Below are 16256 nucleotides of genomic sequence, written 5' to 3' on the forward strand. Positions count from 1 at the left end.
ACAAGTAGTGATGAAGTCAATCTCTCTTCCACTTTGAGCCAGGAGAGATTGACATGCATATTATTAATGTGTACATCCACGGGCCAGCCGTGCTGCCCTGTTCTGAGCCAATTGTACAGTTTGGTGGAGGGGAAATAATGGTATAATGGTCTGGGGCTGTTTTTCATGGTTCGGGCTAGGCCCCTTAGTTCCAGTAGAGGGAAATCTTAACGCTACAGCATACAATGACATTCTAGACGATTCTGTGCTTCCAACTTTGTGGCATCAATTTGGGGAAGGCCCTTTCCTGTTTCAGCATGACAATGCCCTCATGCACAAAGCGAGGTCCATACAGAAATGGTTTGTTGAGCCCTGAACTCAAATCCATCGAACACCTTTGGGATGAATTGGAACGTCGACGAAGAGTGGAGGCTGTTATAGTAAAAAAGGGGGGACCAACTCCATATTAATGCTTATGATTTTAGAATGAGATGTTTGACGAGCAGGTGTCCACATACTTTTGTAGATTCCAAGATGGCGTAGCTGTGCGGTCGTGTTTTTTTCTGTGTCCTTGTGTAAATAGGCCGTTTTCTTTTGTTTTTTGTCTATTTTGTATATATTTCAAAATTTTACTTTTCATTCTTTAACTAAATATACTTTCCTGCAACCCGCCTCACCCAACGTGGAAAGGATTCTATTATTTCTTTATAACTTTTATCAAGAACCTGAAACTAGTCTAGCTGCAACCGAATGGCTACTTGCTATTAGCCACCGTTGTCAGTGGCCTGCACTACCCACCAGCCAGCTCTAGCTCTAGCCTGGACAATTTGTCGGCCAGTCTGCACAGCGTGCTATCGACCTAGAGCATATCAGATTTTCTGCCGGAATCACTGGACCCTAGCGCCGGATCATCGCAACCAGCTAGCTGCAACCAAATGGCTGTTGTCGTTGGCTAATTACCATTGCCCCTTAGCAAGCACCAGTTAGCCTTGAGCTAGCCTCGAGCCAGGCCCATCTCCCGGCTATCTACCTCTCTGTCAACCGGACGGGACCTCCTAGTGTTGACACGGAGCCCCGCCGATCCAACACGACTGGTTTGCCGACGAAATCGTCTGATGTGGTTTCAACAGGCTTCCCGTTACGACGTCGACCACGAAGATCCATCTGCTAGCCCCGGCCCACTAGCACACGCAAGCCGGGCCTCTTGCTCGCCAGTGCTGTAGCAGCCCACGAACTACCTCCAAAGTCTCCTATTGCTGTTCACCGGACCTTATGATAACTCAGCTATACAGCTGATGCCTGCTGGACTGTTCCTTTATACGATACCGCATCCTGTTTATGTTTAGCCTCAGCCCAAACTTTGTCGCCATTACCAGCTGTTGTCTTAGCTCTCTCGAATAACACCTGTGATTGCTTTATGCCTCTCTCCCATGTCAATATGCCTTGCTTATTGCTGTTTTGGTTATTTCTTATTGTACTATTTCACTGTAGAGCCCCCAGCCCAGCTCAACTTGCCTTACATTTACATTTACATTTTAGTCATTTAGCAGACGCTCTTATCCAGAGCGACTTACAGTTAGTGAGTGCATACATTTTTATTTTTTTATACTGGAATCGAACCCACAACCCTGGCATTACAAATGCCATGCTCTACCAACTGAGCTACATCCCTGCCGGCCATTCCCTCCCCTACCCTGGACGACGCTGGGCCAATTGTGCGCTGCCCCATGGGTCTCCCGACAGAGCCTGGATACGAACCAGGATCTCTAGTGGCACAGCTAGCACTGCAATGCAGTGCCTTAGACCACTGCGCCGCCTTAGACAGCTCCTTTGTCCCACCCCACATACACGCGGAGACCGACTCAATCGGTGCCTCCAGTGATGCTATCTCTTTCATCGTTACCCAACGCTTAGGTTTACCACCACTGTACTCATATCCTTCCATATCCTTGTCTGTACATAATGCCCTGAATCTATTCTACAATGCCCGGAAATCTGCCCCTTTTTTCTCTGTACCCACCGCACTAGAAGACCAGTTTTTAAAGCCTTTAGCCGTATCCTTATTCTACTCCTCCTCTGTTCCTCTGGTGATGTAGATGTTAACCCAGGCCCTGTAGCCCCCAGTATCACTCCTACTCCCCAGGCGTTATCATTTGTTGACTTCTGTAACCGTAAAAGCCTTGGTTTCTTGCACGTTAACATCAGAAGCCTCCTCCCTAAATTTGAGTTATTCACTGCGTTAGCACACTCCGCCAACCCTGATGTTCTAGCAGTGTCTGAATCCTGCTTAGGAAGGCCACCAAAAATTCAGAAATATCCATCCCCAACTACAACATTTTCCGTCTCGATAGAACTGCCAAAGGGGGTGGGGTTGCAATCTACTGTAGAGCTCTATCATACTATCCAGGTCTGTGCCCAAACAGTTTGAGCTTCTACTTCTAAAAATCCACCTTTCCAGAAATAAGTCTCTCACTGTTGCCGCTTGCTACAGACCCCCCTCAGCCCCGAGCTGTGCCCTGGACACCATATGTGAACTGATTGCCCCCCATCTATCCTCAGAGTTCGTACTGCTTGGTGACCTAAACTGCGATATGCTTAACACCCCGGCCAACCTACAATCTAAACTAGATACCCTCAATCTCACACAAATTATCAACAAACCTACCAGGTACAACCCAAAATCTGTAAACATGAGCACGCTCATAGATATCATCCTGACAAATTTACCCTCTAAATACACCTCCGCTGTCTTCAACCAGGATCTCAGCGATCTCTGCCTTATTGCCTGCGTCCGTAATGGGTCCGCGGTCAAACGACCACCCCTCATCACTGTCAAACGCTCCCTAAAACACTTTAGCGAGCAGGCCTTTCTAATTGACCTGGCCCGGGTATCCTGGATGGATATTGACCTCATTCCGTCAGTAGAGGATGCCTGGTTGTTCTTTAAAAGTGTTTTCCTCTCAATCTTAACCCTCCCGTTGTCCTAGGGTCAAAATGACCCGCCACTGTGTTGAACCAACTTTATTTAATTTTTATATTTTTTGGATCATTTGTGAGAAGGAGGCAGTGATACTTTCTTTAAAGTCTCACTGCCTCCTTCTCATGCTGCCAAACATGCCCTCGTAAAACGGACTATCCTACCGATCCTTAACTTCGGCGATGTCATTTACAAAATAGCCTCCAACACTCTACTCAGCAAATTGGATGTAGTCTATCACAGTGCCATCCGTTTTGTCACCAAAGCCCCATATACTACCCACCATTGTGACCTGTACGCTCTTGTTGGCTGGCCCTCACTACATATTCGTCGCCAAACCCACTGGCTCCAGGTCATCTATAAATCACTGCTAGGCAAATCCCTGTCTTATCTTAGCTCACTGGTCACCATAGCAACACCCACCTGCAGTCTGCGCTCCAGCAGGTATATCTCACTGGTCATCCCCAAAGCCAACACCTCCTTTGGCCGCCATTCCTTCCAGTTCTCTGCTGCCAATGACTGGAACGAACTGCAAAAATCTCTGAAGCTGGAGACTCTTATCTCCCTCACTAACTTTAAGCATCAGTTGTCAGAGCAGCTTACCGATCACTGCACCTGTACACAGCCCATCTGTAATTAGCCCATCCAACTACCTCATCCCTATATTGTTATTTATTTTGCTCATTTGCACCCCAGTATCTCTATTTGCACATCGTCTTTTGCACATCTATCATTCCAGTGTTAATACGATATTGTAACTATTTTGCACTATGGCCTATTTATTGCCTTACCTCCATAATTTACTACATTCGCACACACTGTATATATATTTTCTGTTGTATTTTTGACTTTATGTTTTGTTTACCCCATATGTAACTCTGTGTGTTTGTCATGAGCCCTCTCACTCCACCGGGTTACCACCTTAATTGGTTTCCACTATCTTCCACTCTGCTCACCTCCCTCTCTCTACTCAGCCTAACTAGCTCCACCTGTCCCTGCTCTGCTCGGCTCTAATTACTCTGCCAGCTGCGCTGCATTACCCACTAACCTCTCCCAGTATTTTAGGCCCTGTCTTTCAGCTCTCCGGTGTCAGATCGTCTGCAAAGCTCACACCCGGAACCTGTTTGCTCGCGCTTCTGGCTCACCCTGGTTTTGTGACCCCGGACCTGCCTGTTTTTTGGATACTCTTCTGCCTCAGGAGATCCAGACCTGCTTCTGCCATTACGACTCTGACTACTCTTCAATCCCGGTAACTCTGACCAGCCTTCTGCCTTGCTACTACGATATTTTGGATTTCCCTTGAACTGTACTGCTGCCTGGTTTCATTCCGCGCCCGTTGTGTCTGTGTTTCCTCCCCCCCCCAGGACTTCTGGACCACCAACCACCGGCGTCATCGGACGCATCGCTGCCACTGGGGGGAGGCACAGACCCAGCACATCGGACGGGATAACCCCTGGAGCCTTCACTCACTCCCTACATCCCTTTCCCCTTAAGTTTAAATAAACTTTCTGGTGTGACGCAATTGTGGTCCTCTTGTCGTCTGTCTGAACCGTGACAGTGTTTGTTTTTATCACAATGCTTTGCTTTATCTTGGCCAGGTCGCAGTTGTAAATGAGAACTTGTTCTCAACTGGCTTACCTGGTTAAATAAAGGTGAAATGAAATAAATAAATAAAAATAAAATGTACCTAAATAATTAAGTTTAATTGTCAAGTTACTGTTCTAAACCAATGTTATTTGGAATATTCCATGATTATTATTAAAGGTAGAGATGTCATTGTAAAAGCCTTACTGCGGACGTGGTTCTCAGCACAGTAGAGCATATCAGCTGCATGGATAAACTGGTATCCAGAGCCTCGGACCCGGAGCTCAGCCTCAGTGTAGCCCAGCACGATCTTCCCCCTGCAATGCAATAAGATTCACAACAACACCATTATTATAGACGAGACGATAGTCGTCTATTATAGGCATTGGTTGAAGCTCAGTGTTAAATTAAAATCTCCCTATCATACGTAAGCCAAAATGACACCAATCTCGATGAAAATTCGCAAATCAACTTGGAGGTACACACACTCCCCGCCTCTGTCATGAGCCGTTCGTCTGTTACCGAGAACCACATACCACATTTTTTAACAGGGAAGTTAGCAATTGAGTTTTAAGAGTATTTCTTGCGCCTACCTAGCTCAAATTCTAGACATTTGATTAAAACGAGACTATAGAGTCCATGAAGTGACCATTGGACTTAAAATATGCCAGATTGACTAAGTTTGTAGGTGCAGCAGTTTTTATTAAATGTATAATTTATCGTTCTCACGTGCACATTTCTGTCTGTTAAGAAACAACGATCATCTACCTTTTTGTAGCTGACAATGCTAACATCTTTTTTAGCAGAAACTCAGAGTTCTAACACTGGGTTGGTTGCTCGGCAACAACACAGCTGCTTGCACCATGCTGCCAGTCATAATAAGTGTATGCGAACAAACCTAGGCTAATGTATATAGCTAGCTATATGGTGGTATTCAAGCTGAGGTTAATCAATAATTGCAAAAATATATTTTGATTAGCTAGGTAGCTAACTAGCTAACGTTACCTAACTAACGTTAGCTTGCTTGTACAAAGTCCAGCAGCTAGCCTCTGTAGCTCGCTAACACCAGTCAGCTGAAAGCTAGCTAGCTAACCAACAGGCAAATACAGATAGCTAGCCAATGAATGTGGTTTTGTTTTCATTAGATAGGTAGCTAGCTAGCTAACATAACATTATACCAGCCAGATGAGCTAACGTTGGCTAGGTAGCTAACCAACAAGCGATGAAAGCTAGCTAGCTAGCTATATTTTGCCAAGTAGGGCTTTTCACATATGGCTAAAGTCATCATGTGGAAACTGCTTATCTAGACACTTGCGTGTAATTGGAGCACAAACAAATATGCACAAATAAACTAGCAAATGTCCTTGGCTGCTATGATAGCCAATTATCTTCAGCTAGCTAAGTAACCTTAGCCAACGCAAGACTTTACCATTAGCTAACGTGTATGGCCAGTTCATGCAAAACAATATATCATAATACACTGCTCAAAAAAATTAAGGGAACACTAAAATAACACATCCTAGATGTGAATGAATGAAATAATCTTATTAAATACTTTTTTCTTTACATAGTTGAATGTGCTGACAACAAAATCACACAAAAATTATCAATGGAAATCAAATGTATCAACCCATGGAGGTCTGGATTTGGAGTCACCCTCAAAATTAAAGTGGAAAACCACACTACAGGCTGTTTCAACTTTGATGTAATGTCCTTAAAACAAGTCAAAATGAGGCTCAGTAGTGTGTGTGGCCTCCACGTGCCTGTATGACCTCCCTACAACGTTGGGCATGCTCCTGATAAGGTGGCGGATGGTCTCCTGAGGGATCTCCTCCCAGACCTGGACTAAAGCATCCGCCAACTCCTGGACAGTCTGTGGTGCAACGTGGCGTTGGTGGATGGAGCGAGACATGATGTCCCAGATGTGCTCAATTAGATTCAGGTCTGGGGAACGGGCGGACCAGTCCATAGCATCAATGCCTTCCTCTTGCAGGAACTGCTGACACACTCCAGCCACATGAGGTCTAGCATTGTCTTGCATTAGGAGGAACCCAGGGCCAACCGCACCAGCATATGGTCTCACAAGGGGTCTGAGGATCTCATCTCGGTACCTAATGGCAGTCAGGCTACCTCTGGCGAGCACATGGAGGGCTGTGCGGCCCCCCAAAGAAATGCCACCCCACACCATGACTGACCCACCACCAAAACGGTCATGCTGGAGGATGTTGCAGGCAGCAGAACGTTCTCCACGGCGTCTCTAGACTCTGTCACGTCTGTCACGTGCTCAGTGTGAACCTGCTTTCATCTGTGAAGAGCACAGGGTGCCAGTGGCGAATTTGCCAATCTTGGTGTTCTCTGGCAAATGCCAAACGTCCTGCACGGTGTTGGGCTGTAAGCACAACCCCCACCTGTGGACGTCGGGCCCTCATACCACCCTCATGGAGTCTGTTTCTGACCGTTTGAGCAGACACATGCACATTTGTGGCCTGCTGGAGGTCATTTTGCAGGGCTCTGACAGTGCTCCTCCTGCTCCTCCTTGCACAAAGGCGGAGGTAGCAGTCCTGCTCTTGGATTGTTGCCCTCCTACAGCCTCCTCCACATCTCCTGATGTACTTGCCTGTCTCCTGGTTTTGCCTCCATGCTCTGGACACTACGCTGACAGACACAGCAAACCTTCTTGCCACAGCTCGCATTGATGTGCCATCCTGGATGAGCTGCAGTACCTGAGCCACTTGTGTGGGTTGTAGACTCCGTCTCATGCTACCACTAGAGTGAAAGCACCGCCAGCATTCAAAAGTGACCAAAACATCAGCCAGGAAGCATAGGAACTGAGAAGTGGTCTGTGGTCACCACATGCAAAACCAGTCCTTTATTGGGGGTGTCTTGCTAATTGCCTATAATTTCCACATGTTGTCTATTCCATTTGCACAACAGCATGTGACATTTATTGTCAATCAGTGTTGCTTCCTAAGTAGACAGTTTGATTTCACAGAAGTGTGATTGACTTGGAGTTACATTGTGTTGTTTAAGTGTTCCCTTTATTTTTTTTTAGCAGTGTATATCATTCATTCTAGCACAAAACATAACTAGTTAGTTAGTTAAGTTAAATGTAAAACCACCAAACTTTGGGAAACTGCCATGCCAATCACATTCATTTGCATTGTACAGACCAAGCTACGGTAACGTTAAGACGAAGTAGCCAGATTTCAGACAGGACAAACACTGCAGTTAGCTACGCTACATTTCCTCGACTAAGAACAACCAAGAACACAGAACCTCAGATGTGCATGCTTACCAGACTGACAGCATCGCTGTTTCAATCACTTGTCGAATATATTCCAGCTCCGGCATAAACTCCCTCTCCTGCCGTCTTGACATTTATAATCCAAATGTGTGCTGACTGATCAACACAGTGTCAAATTACTTTTACGTGTGTTCACAGAAAATCTGAAATCACCATCCACAAGTAAAACGTAGTCAGGGGCCTCCACACGCTGCACCAGGTTAAAACAACAACATCAGAATTGTTGCTTGCTTAGTGACTTGCTGTGTGCCAGTCAGTCTCATTGACTAGACGTACCATAGTAAATGTACATCTGAAATAAGTATGTTATGTTATGTTTGGTATGGTTACATAAGACAGAAGGTTACTTAAAGGACACTTCTCCTATTTCTGAAGTAAATCTCTATTTTTGATGTAAATGGCATGTTCTCAAAAACAAGCCAACTCACAAAAAAAGTGTCTGGACCCTTCTATAACATGCCATCACAAATAGAGATTTACTTCAGAAATAGGAAAAGTCTCGAGGGTGGTTGGTCGGGGTGGAAGGATGGGCATATAACGCGAATGTCTAGCAACCCAAAAGTTGTTTGAATGTCATCATGGACAACTTTAGCATTTTAGCTAAATACCTATTTTGCAACTACTTAGCATGTTAGCTAACCCTTCCCCTAACCTTAACCCTTTAACATAACTCCTAACCTTAACCCTAAACCCTAGCCTAGCTAACATTAGCCGCCTAGCTAACGTTAGCCACAACAAATTGGAATTCGTAACATATCATACATATTGCAAATTCATAAGGAGGAGATATTTTGATCATTCTTTCGTTTATAGTTTTGACAGCCCCCTCCTGACACACACACTTATTTACATTTATTAGGTGGCTCTTAAAAGAGCCTTTGGGTTTGTGGAGAGGCAGGCAAGTGGCAGTGAGTGTGTACTACTGCATGCATCTTGCTAGAAAGGAGGAGAGATCAGCTCTCAGACTCTCAAGGAAGAGGTTGTTGCACTCATTTGTGAGATGCACGCCATCCCTCCCTTGGTTTTTGCCCTAGCACTACACAGATGACTCAAATAACCAACTCATCATCAAGCTTTGATTATTTGAATCAGCTGTGTAGTGCTATGGCAAAAAACTAAACGTGCACCCAGGGGGGCCCCAGGACCAAGTTTGGGAAACCCTGCCCTACGGTAATACCCAGGGACACAGTGATTTATGGCAAAGTGGCCGATTGTGGGCATGCGCCTGTCACAGAGAAATGCAAACACCAGCTGGTTGAGAGAGCGCCGGGCCATCTCTATGAGCTTGTTGATGTCCTCCTCCCACTGGAACATCTAACTCCTCCACTGTGTGATGTCAGAGTAGACCACCATTGTTCTGCGGAACATTCAGATGACGACCTCCAAATCAGCTTGCATCTGACACACCAGGGCTGTCTCCTTTGTGTGTCCCAAGTCATTTCCACCGAGGTGGATGACTATGATATATTCACAGTCACACCTCGCCTTAGCGAGAGAGAATTTTTCAGAACCCTTTCATTGAGAACAGCTCATCCATATGTTGTGCTCCTGTAGTAATCTAGCCAGCTATACTGTTTAATCGCATAGTAAATATTTGCTTCAGTCTTTGTTTCCTTGCTCTTGCCAATTTGCTTTGAGCAACGATCAGTAGGAGTATAAGCTGGGATCTTATCAATAAATACAATTGATAAAATGTACGACATTGTGAGGGTTCACAAGGAGAGCAAGTGTTAGGCTGTATTATAAACTGGGTGGTTTGCGCCCTGAATGCTGATTGGCTGAATGCCGTGGTACAACAGACTGTATACCACGGGTATGACAAAACATTTACTTTTACTCTTCTAATTACGTTGGTAACCAGTTTATAATAGCAATAAGGCACCTCGGGGGTTTGTGGTATATGGCCAATATACCACAGCTAAGGGCTGTATCCAGGCACTCCGCATTGCGTCGTGAAAAAGAACAGCCCTTAGCCGTGGTATATTGGCCATATACCACACCCCCTCGGGCCTTATTGCTTAATTATAATGTTGTATAATAATGTTGCATAATCACCTTCCGGTGTAAAAAGCATGGAAATAAAATAAAGAATATATATTTTTAAGTGAGAATAGGCATTGGTCTTAAGCCGAAAAGAAAGGAAATTCACGAGCACCCATGCTCTACCAAGGTTTTCCAGCACACAGCTTTGACCTACTACAGTAGCTATGTTGATATTGTACTTCAAACTATGTGTCATTTGGTTGTATGTATTTTTAGACCTAGGCCTATTGTAAATTTGTATTATTGTTGCGTCACCATCATAATTGCAAAAATAAATACATATACAAACATAACTTTAAGCAACACATTATTTTTGACCGAGGTAATGAACTGTCCATTGATCAGCACAGCAATTGATAAAACAGGATAATGTTTGAAACACAATTGGTTCTGAGCTTATGTCAGTATTACACAGGTAAGCTAACAGTTACAGAAATCAGGCATGCAGAAAGGCTCTATCTATCTGAGCTACTATGTCCAACCTGTTGTTAAGTTGGGTACCTACTGACCAAAAAAGGATGTTATTATGATCATGTTTTTTCAATGACATGTTTTGCTAAAATAAAGTTTTAAGGAAATACAGGCATGCATCACATTACTACAAGACAAAACAGCTCAATCAAATCTGAAAGTCTTGTAAGTATAAAAGCAAAGCTTGCTTTGAGATAACGTCTTACTGTGGTGTGTGAAGAATCAAATACTTTACCTTGCATGTGGTACAAAACACATTATTGTGGAAGCAACTCCTCTAAGAGTATGAATTAGGCTGTTTGAGAAGGTTTGAATTCTATTCAACCTGCCTACACATAGTTTGAAGTACAATACCAACATAGCTACTGTAGTAGGTCAAAGCTGTGTGCTGTAAAACCTTGGTAGAGCATTGGTGAAATAGGCATTGTCGTGCCCATGTGAATTTCCTTTATTTTTCGGCTTCAGGCTATTCTCACTTAAAACGTAGTTTTTTGTTTTTTATTAGAGACAGAATAATAATTGTAAGACCATTATACAATAGGACATCAACGGCAGTGAAAATATGTTTGAATTACCACTACTTCAAACATATTATAGCCATTATAGCTCTATCGACCCAGAGCATATCGGATTTTCTGCCGGAATCACTGGACCTTAGCGCCGGATCATCGCAACCAGCTAGCTGCAACCAAATGGCTGTTGTCGTTGGCTAATTACCATTGACCCTTAGCAAGCACCAGTTAGCCTTGAGCTAGCCTCGAGCCATGCCCATCTCCCGGCTATCTACCTCTCTGTCAACCGGACGGGACCTCCTAGTGTTGACACGGAGCCCCGCCGATCCAACACGACTGGTTTGCTGACGAAATCGTCTGATGTGGTTTCAACAGGCTTCCCGTTACGACGTCGACCACGAAGATCCATCTGCTAGCCCCGGCCCGCTAGCACACGCAAGCCGGGCCTCTTGCTCGCCAGTGCTGTAGCAGCCCCCAAACTACCTCCGAACTCTCCTATTGCTGTTCACCGGTCCTTATGATAACTCAGCTATTCAGCTGATGCCTGCTGGACTGTTCCTTTATACGGTACCGCATCCTGTTTATGTTTAGCCTCAGCCCAAACTTTGTCGCCATTACCAGCTGTTGTCTTAGCTCTCTCGAATAACATCTGTGATTGCTTTAAGCCTCTCTCCCATGTCAATATGCCTTGCTTATTGCTGTTTTGGTTATTTCTTATTGCACTATTTCAATGTAGAGCCCACAGCCCAGCTCAACCTGCCTTAGACAGCTCCTTTGTCCCACCCCCCATACACGCTGTCACGCTCGTTTATAGACGGGACGGACCAAGGCGCAGCGTGATATACATACATGTTTATTTATATAGAATAAACACCACGACAAAACAACAAACGAAACGTGAAGTCCAAGGTAGACAAATAACATACCTCACACGGAACAAGATCCCACAACTAACTAGTGCCAAAAGGCTGCCTAAGTATGGTCCCCAATCAGAGACAACGAGTGACAGCTGCCCCTGATTGGGAACCACACAGGCCAACATAGAAATAGACATACTAGAACATATCACCATAGAAATATACAACATAGAATATACACACCCTGACTCAACAAATAAACGTCCCCTGAGTCAGGGCGTGACACACGCGGAGACCGACTCAATCGGTGCCTCCAGTGATGTGATCTCTTTCATCGTTACCCAACGCTTAGGTTTACCTCCACTGTACTCATATCCTTCCATATCCTTGTCTGTACATAATGCCCTGAATCTATTCTACAATGCCCGGAAATCTGCCCCCTTTTTTTCTCTGTACCCAATGCACTAGAAGACCAGTTCTTAAAGCCTTTAGCCGTATCCTTATTCTACTCCTCCTCTGTTCCTCTGGTGATGTAGAGGTTAACCCAGGCCCTGTAGCCCCCAGTATCACTCCTACTCCCCAGGCGTTATCATTTGTTGACTTCTGTAACCGTAAAAGCCTTGGTTTCTTGCACGTTAACATCAGAAGCCTCCTCCCTAAGTTTGAGTTATTCACTGCGTTAGCACACTCCGCCAACCCTGATGTTCTAGCAGTGTCTGAATCCTGCTTAGGAAGGCCACCAAAAATTCAGAAATATCCATTTTCCGTCTCGATAGAACTGCCAAAGGTGGTGAAGTTGCAATCTACTTTAGAGATAGCCTGCAGAGCTCTATCATACTATTCAGGTCTGTGCCCAAACAGTTTGAGCTTCTACTTCTAAAAATCCACCTTTCCAGAAATAAGTCTCTCACTGTTGCTGCTTGCTACAGACCCCCCTCAGCCCGAGCTGTGCCCTGGACACCATATGTGAACTGATTGCCCCCATCTATCCTCAGAGTTCGTACTGCTTGGTGACCCTAAACTGGGATGCTTAACACCCCGGCCAACCTACAATCTAAACTAGATGCCCTCAATCTCACACAAATTATCAACGAACCTACCAGGTCCAACCCAAAATCTGTAAACATGGGCACCCTCATAGATATCATCCTGACAAATGTACCCTCTAAATACATCTCCGCTGTCTTCAACCAGGATCTCAGCAATCACTGCCTTATTGCCTGCGTCCGTAATGGGTTCGCGGTCAAACGACCACCCCTCATCACTGTCAAACGCTCCCTAAAACACTTTAGCGAGCAGGCCTTTCTAATTGACCTGGCCCGGGTATCCTGAATGGATATTGACCTCATTCCGTCAGTAGAGGATGCTTGGTTGTTCTTTAAAAGTGCTTTCCTTTCAATCTTAAATAAGCATGCCCCATTCAAAAAATGCAGAACTAAGAACAGATATAGCCCCTGGTTCTCCTCAGACTTGACTGCCCTTGACCAGCACAAAAACATCCTGTGGCGTACTGCATTAGCATCGAACAACCCCCGCGATATGCAACTTTTCAGGGAAGTCAGGAACCAATATACACAATCAGTTAGGAAAGCAAAGGCTAGCTTTTTCAAACAGAAATTTGCATCCTGTAGCACTAACTCCAAAAAGTTTTGGGACACTGTAAAGTCCATGGAGAATAAGAGCACCTCCTCCCAACTGCCCACTGCACTGAGGCTAGGATACACTGTCACCACCGATAAATCTACAATAATCAAGAATTTCAACAAGCATTTTGCTACGGCTGGCCATGCTTTCCACCTGGCTACCACTACCCCGGCCACCAGCTCTGCACCCTCCGCTGCAAGTTGCCCATGCCCCCACCCCCGCTTCTCCTTTACACAAATTCAGACAGCTGATGTTCTGAAAGAGATGAAAAATCTGGACCCCTACAAATCAGCTGGGCTAGACAATCTGGACCCTTTCTTTCTAAAATGAGCCGCCGAAATTGTCGCAACCCCTTTTACTAGCCTGTTCAACCTATCTTTCGTAACGTCTGAGATCCCCAGAGATTGGAAAGCTGCCGCGGTCATCCCCCTCTTCAAAGGGGGTGACACTCTAGATCCAAAATGTTACAGACTTATATCCATCCTGCCCTGCCTTTCGAAAGTTTTTGAAAGCCAAGTTAACAAACAGATCACCGACAATTTCGTATCCCACCGTACCTTCTCCGCTATGCAATCCAGTTTCCGAGCTGGTCATGGGTGCACCTCAGCCACGCTCAAGGTCCTAAACGATATTATAACCGCGATCGATAAAAGACAGTACTGCGCAGCCGTCTTCATTGACCTGGCCAAGGCTTTTGACTCTGTCAACCACCGCATTCTTATTGGCAGACTATATAGCCTTGGTTTCTCAAATGACTGCCTCGCCTGGTTCACCAACTACTTTTCAGATAGAGTTCAATGTGTCAAATCGGAGGGCCTGTTGTCTGGAACTCTGGCAGTCTCTATGGGGGTGCCACATGGTTCAATTCTCGGGCCGACTCTATTCTCTGTGTATATCAATGATGTCGCTCTTGCTGCTGGTGACGCTCGGATCCACCTCTATGCGGACGACACTATTTTGTATACATCTGGCCCTTCATTGGACACTGTGTTAACAAACCTCCAAACGAGCTTCAACGCCATACAACACTCCTTCCGTAGCCTCCAACTGCTCTTAAACACTAGTAAAACTAAATGCATGCTCTTCAACCGAACGCTGCTTGCACCCGCCCACCCGACTAGAATCACTACTCTCGGCGGGTCTGACCTAGAGTATGTGGACAACTACAAATACCTAGGTGTCTGGTTAGACTGTAAACTCTCCTTCCAGACTCACATTTAGCATCTACAATCAAAAGTTAGATCTAGAATCGGCTTTCTATTTCGCAACAAAGCCTCCTTCACTCATGCTGCCAAACATGCCCTCGTAAAACGTACTATCCTACCGATCCTTGACTTCGGCGATGTCATTTACAAAATAGCCTCCAACACTCTACTCAGCAAATTGGATGTAGTCTATCACAGTGCCATCCGTTTTGTCACCAAAGCCCCATATACTACCCACCATTGTGACCTGTACGCTCTTGTTGGCTGGCCCTCACTACATAATCGTCGCCAAACCCACTGGCTCCAGGTCATCTATAAATCACTGCTAGGCAAATCCCTGTCTTATCTTAGCTCACTGGTCACCATAGCAACACCCACCCGTAGTCTGCGCTCCAGCAGGTATATCTCACTGGTCATCCCCAAAGCCAACACCTCCTTTGGCCGCCATTCCTTCCAGTTCTCTGCTGCCAATGACTGGAACGAACTGCAAAAATCTCTGAAGCTGGAGACTCTTATCTCCCTCACTAACATTAAGTGTCAGTTGTCAGAGCAGCTTACCGATCACTGCACCTGCACACAGCCATTCTGAAATTAGCCCATCCAACTACCTCATCCCCATATTGTTATTTATTTTGCTCATTTGCACCCCAGTATCTCTATTTGCACATCATCTTTTGCACATCTATCATTCCAGTGTTAATACGAAATTGTAACTATTTTGCACTATGGCCTATTTATTGCCTTACCTCCATAATGTACTACATTCGCATACACTGTATATATATTTTCTGTTGTATTTCTGACTTTATGTTTTGTTTACCCCATATGTAACTCTGTGTTGTTGTTTTTATCGCACTGCTTTGCTTTATCTTGGCCAGGTCGCAGTTGTAAATTAGAACTTGGCTTACCTGGTTAAATAAAGGAAAAAAAATAAAAATAAAAAAATAAAATAAAACATATGACAAGAAATTGCTCTTCATAGCAACAAACACCCTAGCAACACCCCAGCAGGCAAAACTGGACGAAATGATGTCATTACAACCAGATTACAACGAGTTCCGTTTTTAAAAGGGGTTGTAATGACGCTATTTCAACCAGCTATACTCAGTGGAACTTTAACAACATTCCATCATAATGTGAAGTAAGACTGAATCGTGTGGGCATACTTGGCATCGCAGGCCATGGGGGTGAAGTCCAGCTTGTGTTTGGTCCTGAAGATCATATTCTTGGTCCTGATTTCCAGGATGGATGGGGGCTGGAGGGGGGTAGCGATGGCAAACAGGGCCAGCTGGGGGCATGTTGCAGCCATCATCCAGCCGGTAGTTCTGGCCATGCAGGAACTTCAGACGACCCTGGAGGGTCAGAGCCTGGGGAGAAAAAACAGAGAGCTGGTTGGTATGGCAGGAACCTTCAGGTCCAGGCTTCCTCATATTTGTTTGGAAACCAATAGCTAAGTAATGAACGAGATTTGGGGGGATAGCAACGTGAGACTACAGTAGTACTAACAGTAAATACTAAAAGTATACTATTATATACAATATTAAAATAATGAAATAAAATTGTAGTATTTAAATAGTACTAGTATTTGCTTTGTTTCAAATATGCACTTGATTGAACTTGTCTGACACCAATGGGATAGTTTCAAAAGTGGAAAGTGCACACCCTGCCCATCTGACACCA

General features: G+C 44.9%; 1 protein-coding gene across 2 annotated transcripts in view; it reads right to left on the reverse strand.

The window, feature by feature from the left end:
• Window positions 1-15871, reverse strand: part of LOC123490211 (aryl hydrocarbon receptor-like) — a gene marked incomplete at its 5' end in the record, with an annotated part of 29059 nt that extends 13188 nt beyond the window's left edge. For both annotated transcript variants that reach the window (XM_045220307.1, XM_045220308.1), the window contains 2 exon segments: window positions 4748-4857; window positions 15743-15871. In XM_045220307.1, coding sequence (XP_045076242.1) covers window positions 4748-4857; window positions 15743-15871 — 239 coding nt within the window.
• Between the last annotated feature and the right edge of the window lie 385 nt (window positions 15872-16256).

The sequence above is a fragment of the Coregonus clupeaformis genome, unplaced genomic scaffold (genome assembly GCF_020615455.1).
Source record: "Coregonus clupeaformis isolate EN_2021a unplaced genomic scaffold, ASM2061545v1 scaf3535, whole genome shotgun sequence".
NCBI lineage: Eukaryota > Metazoa > Chordata > Actinopteri > Salmoniformes > Salmonidae > Coregonus > Coregonus clupeaformis.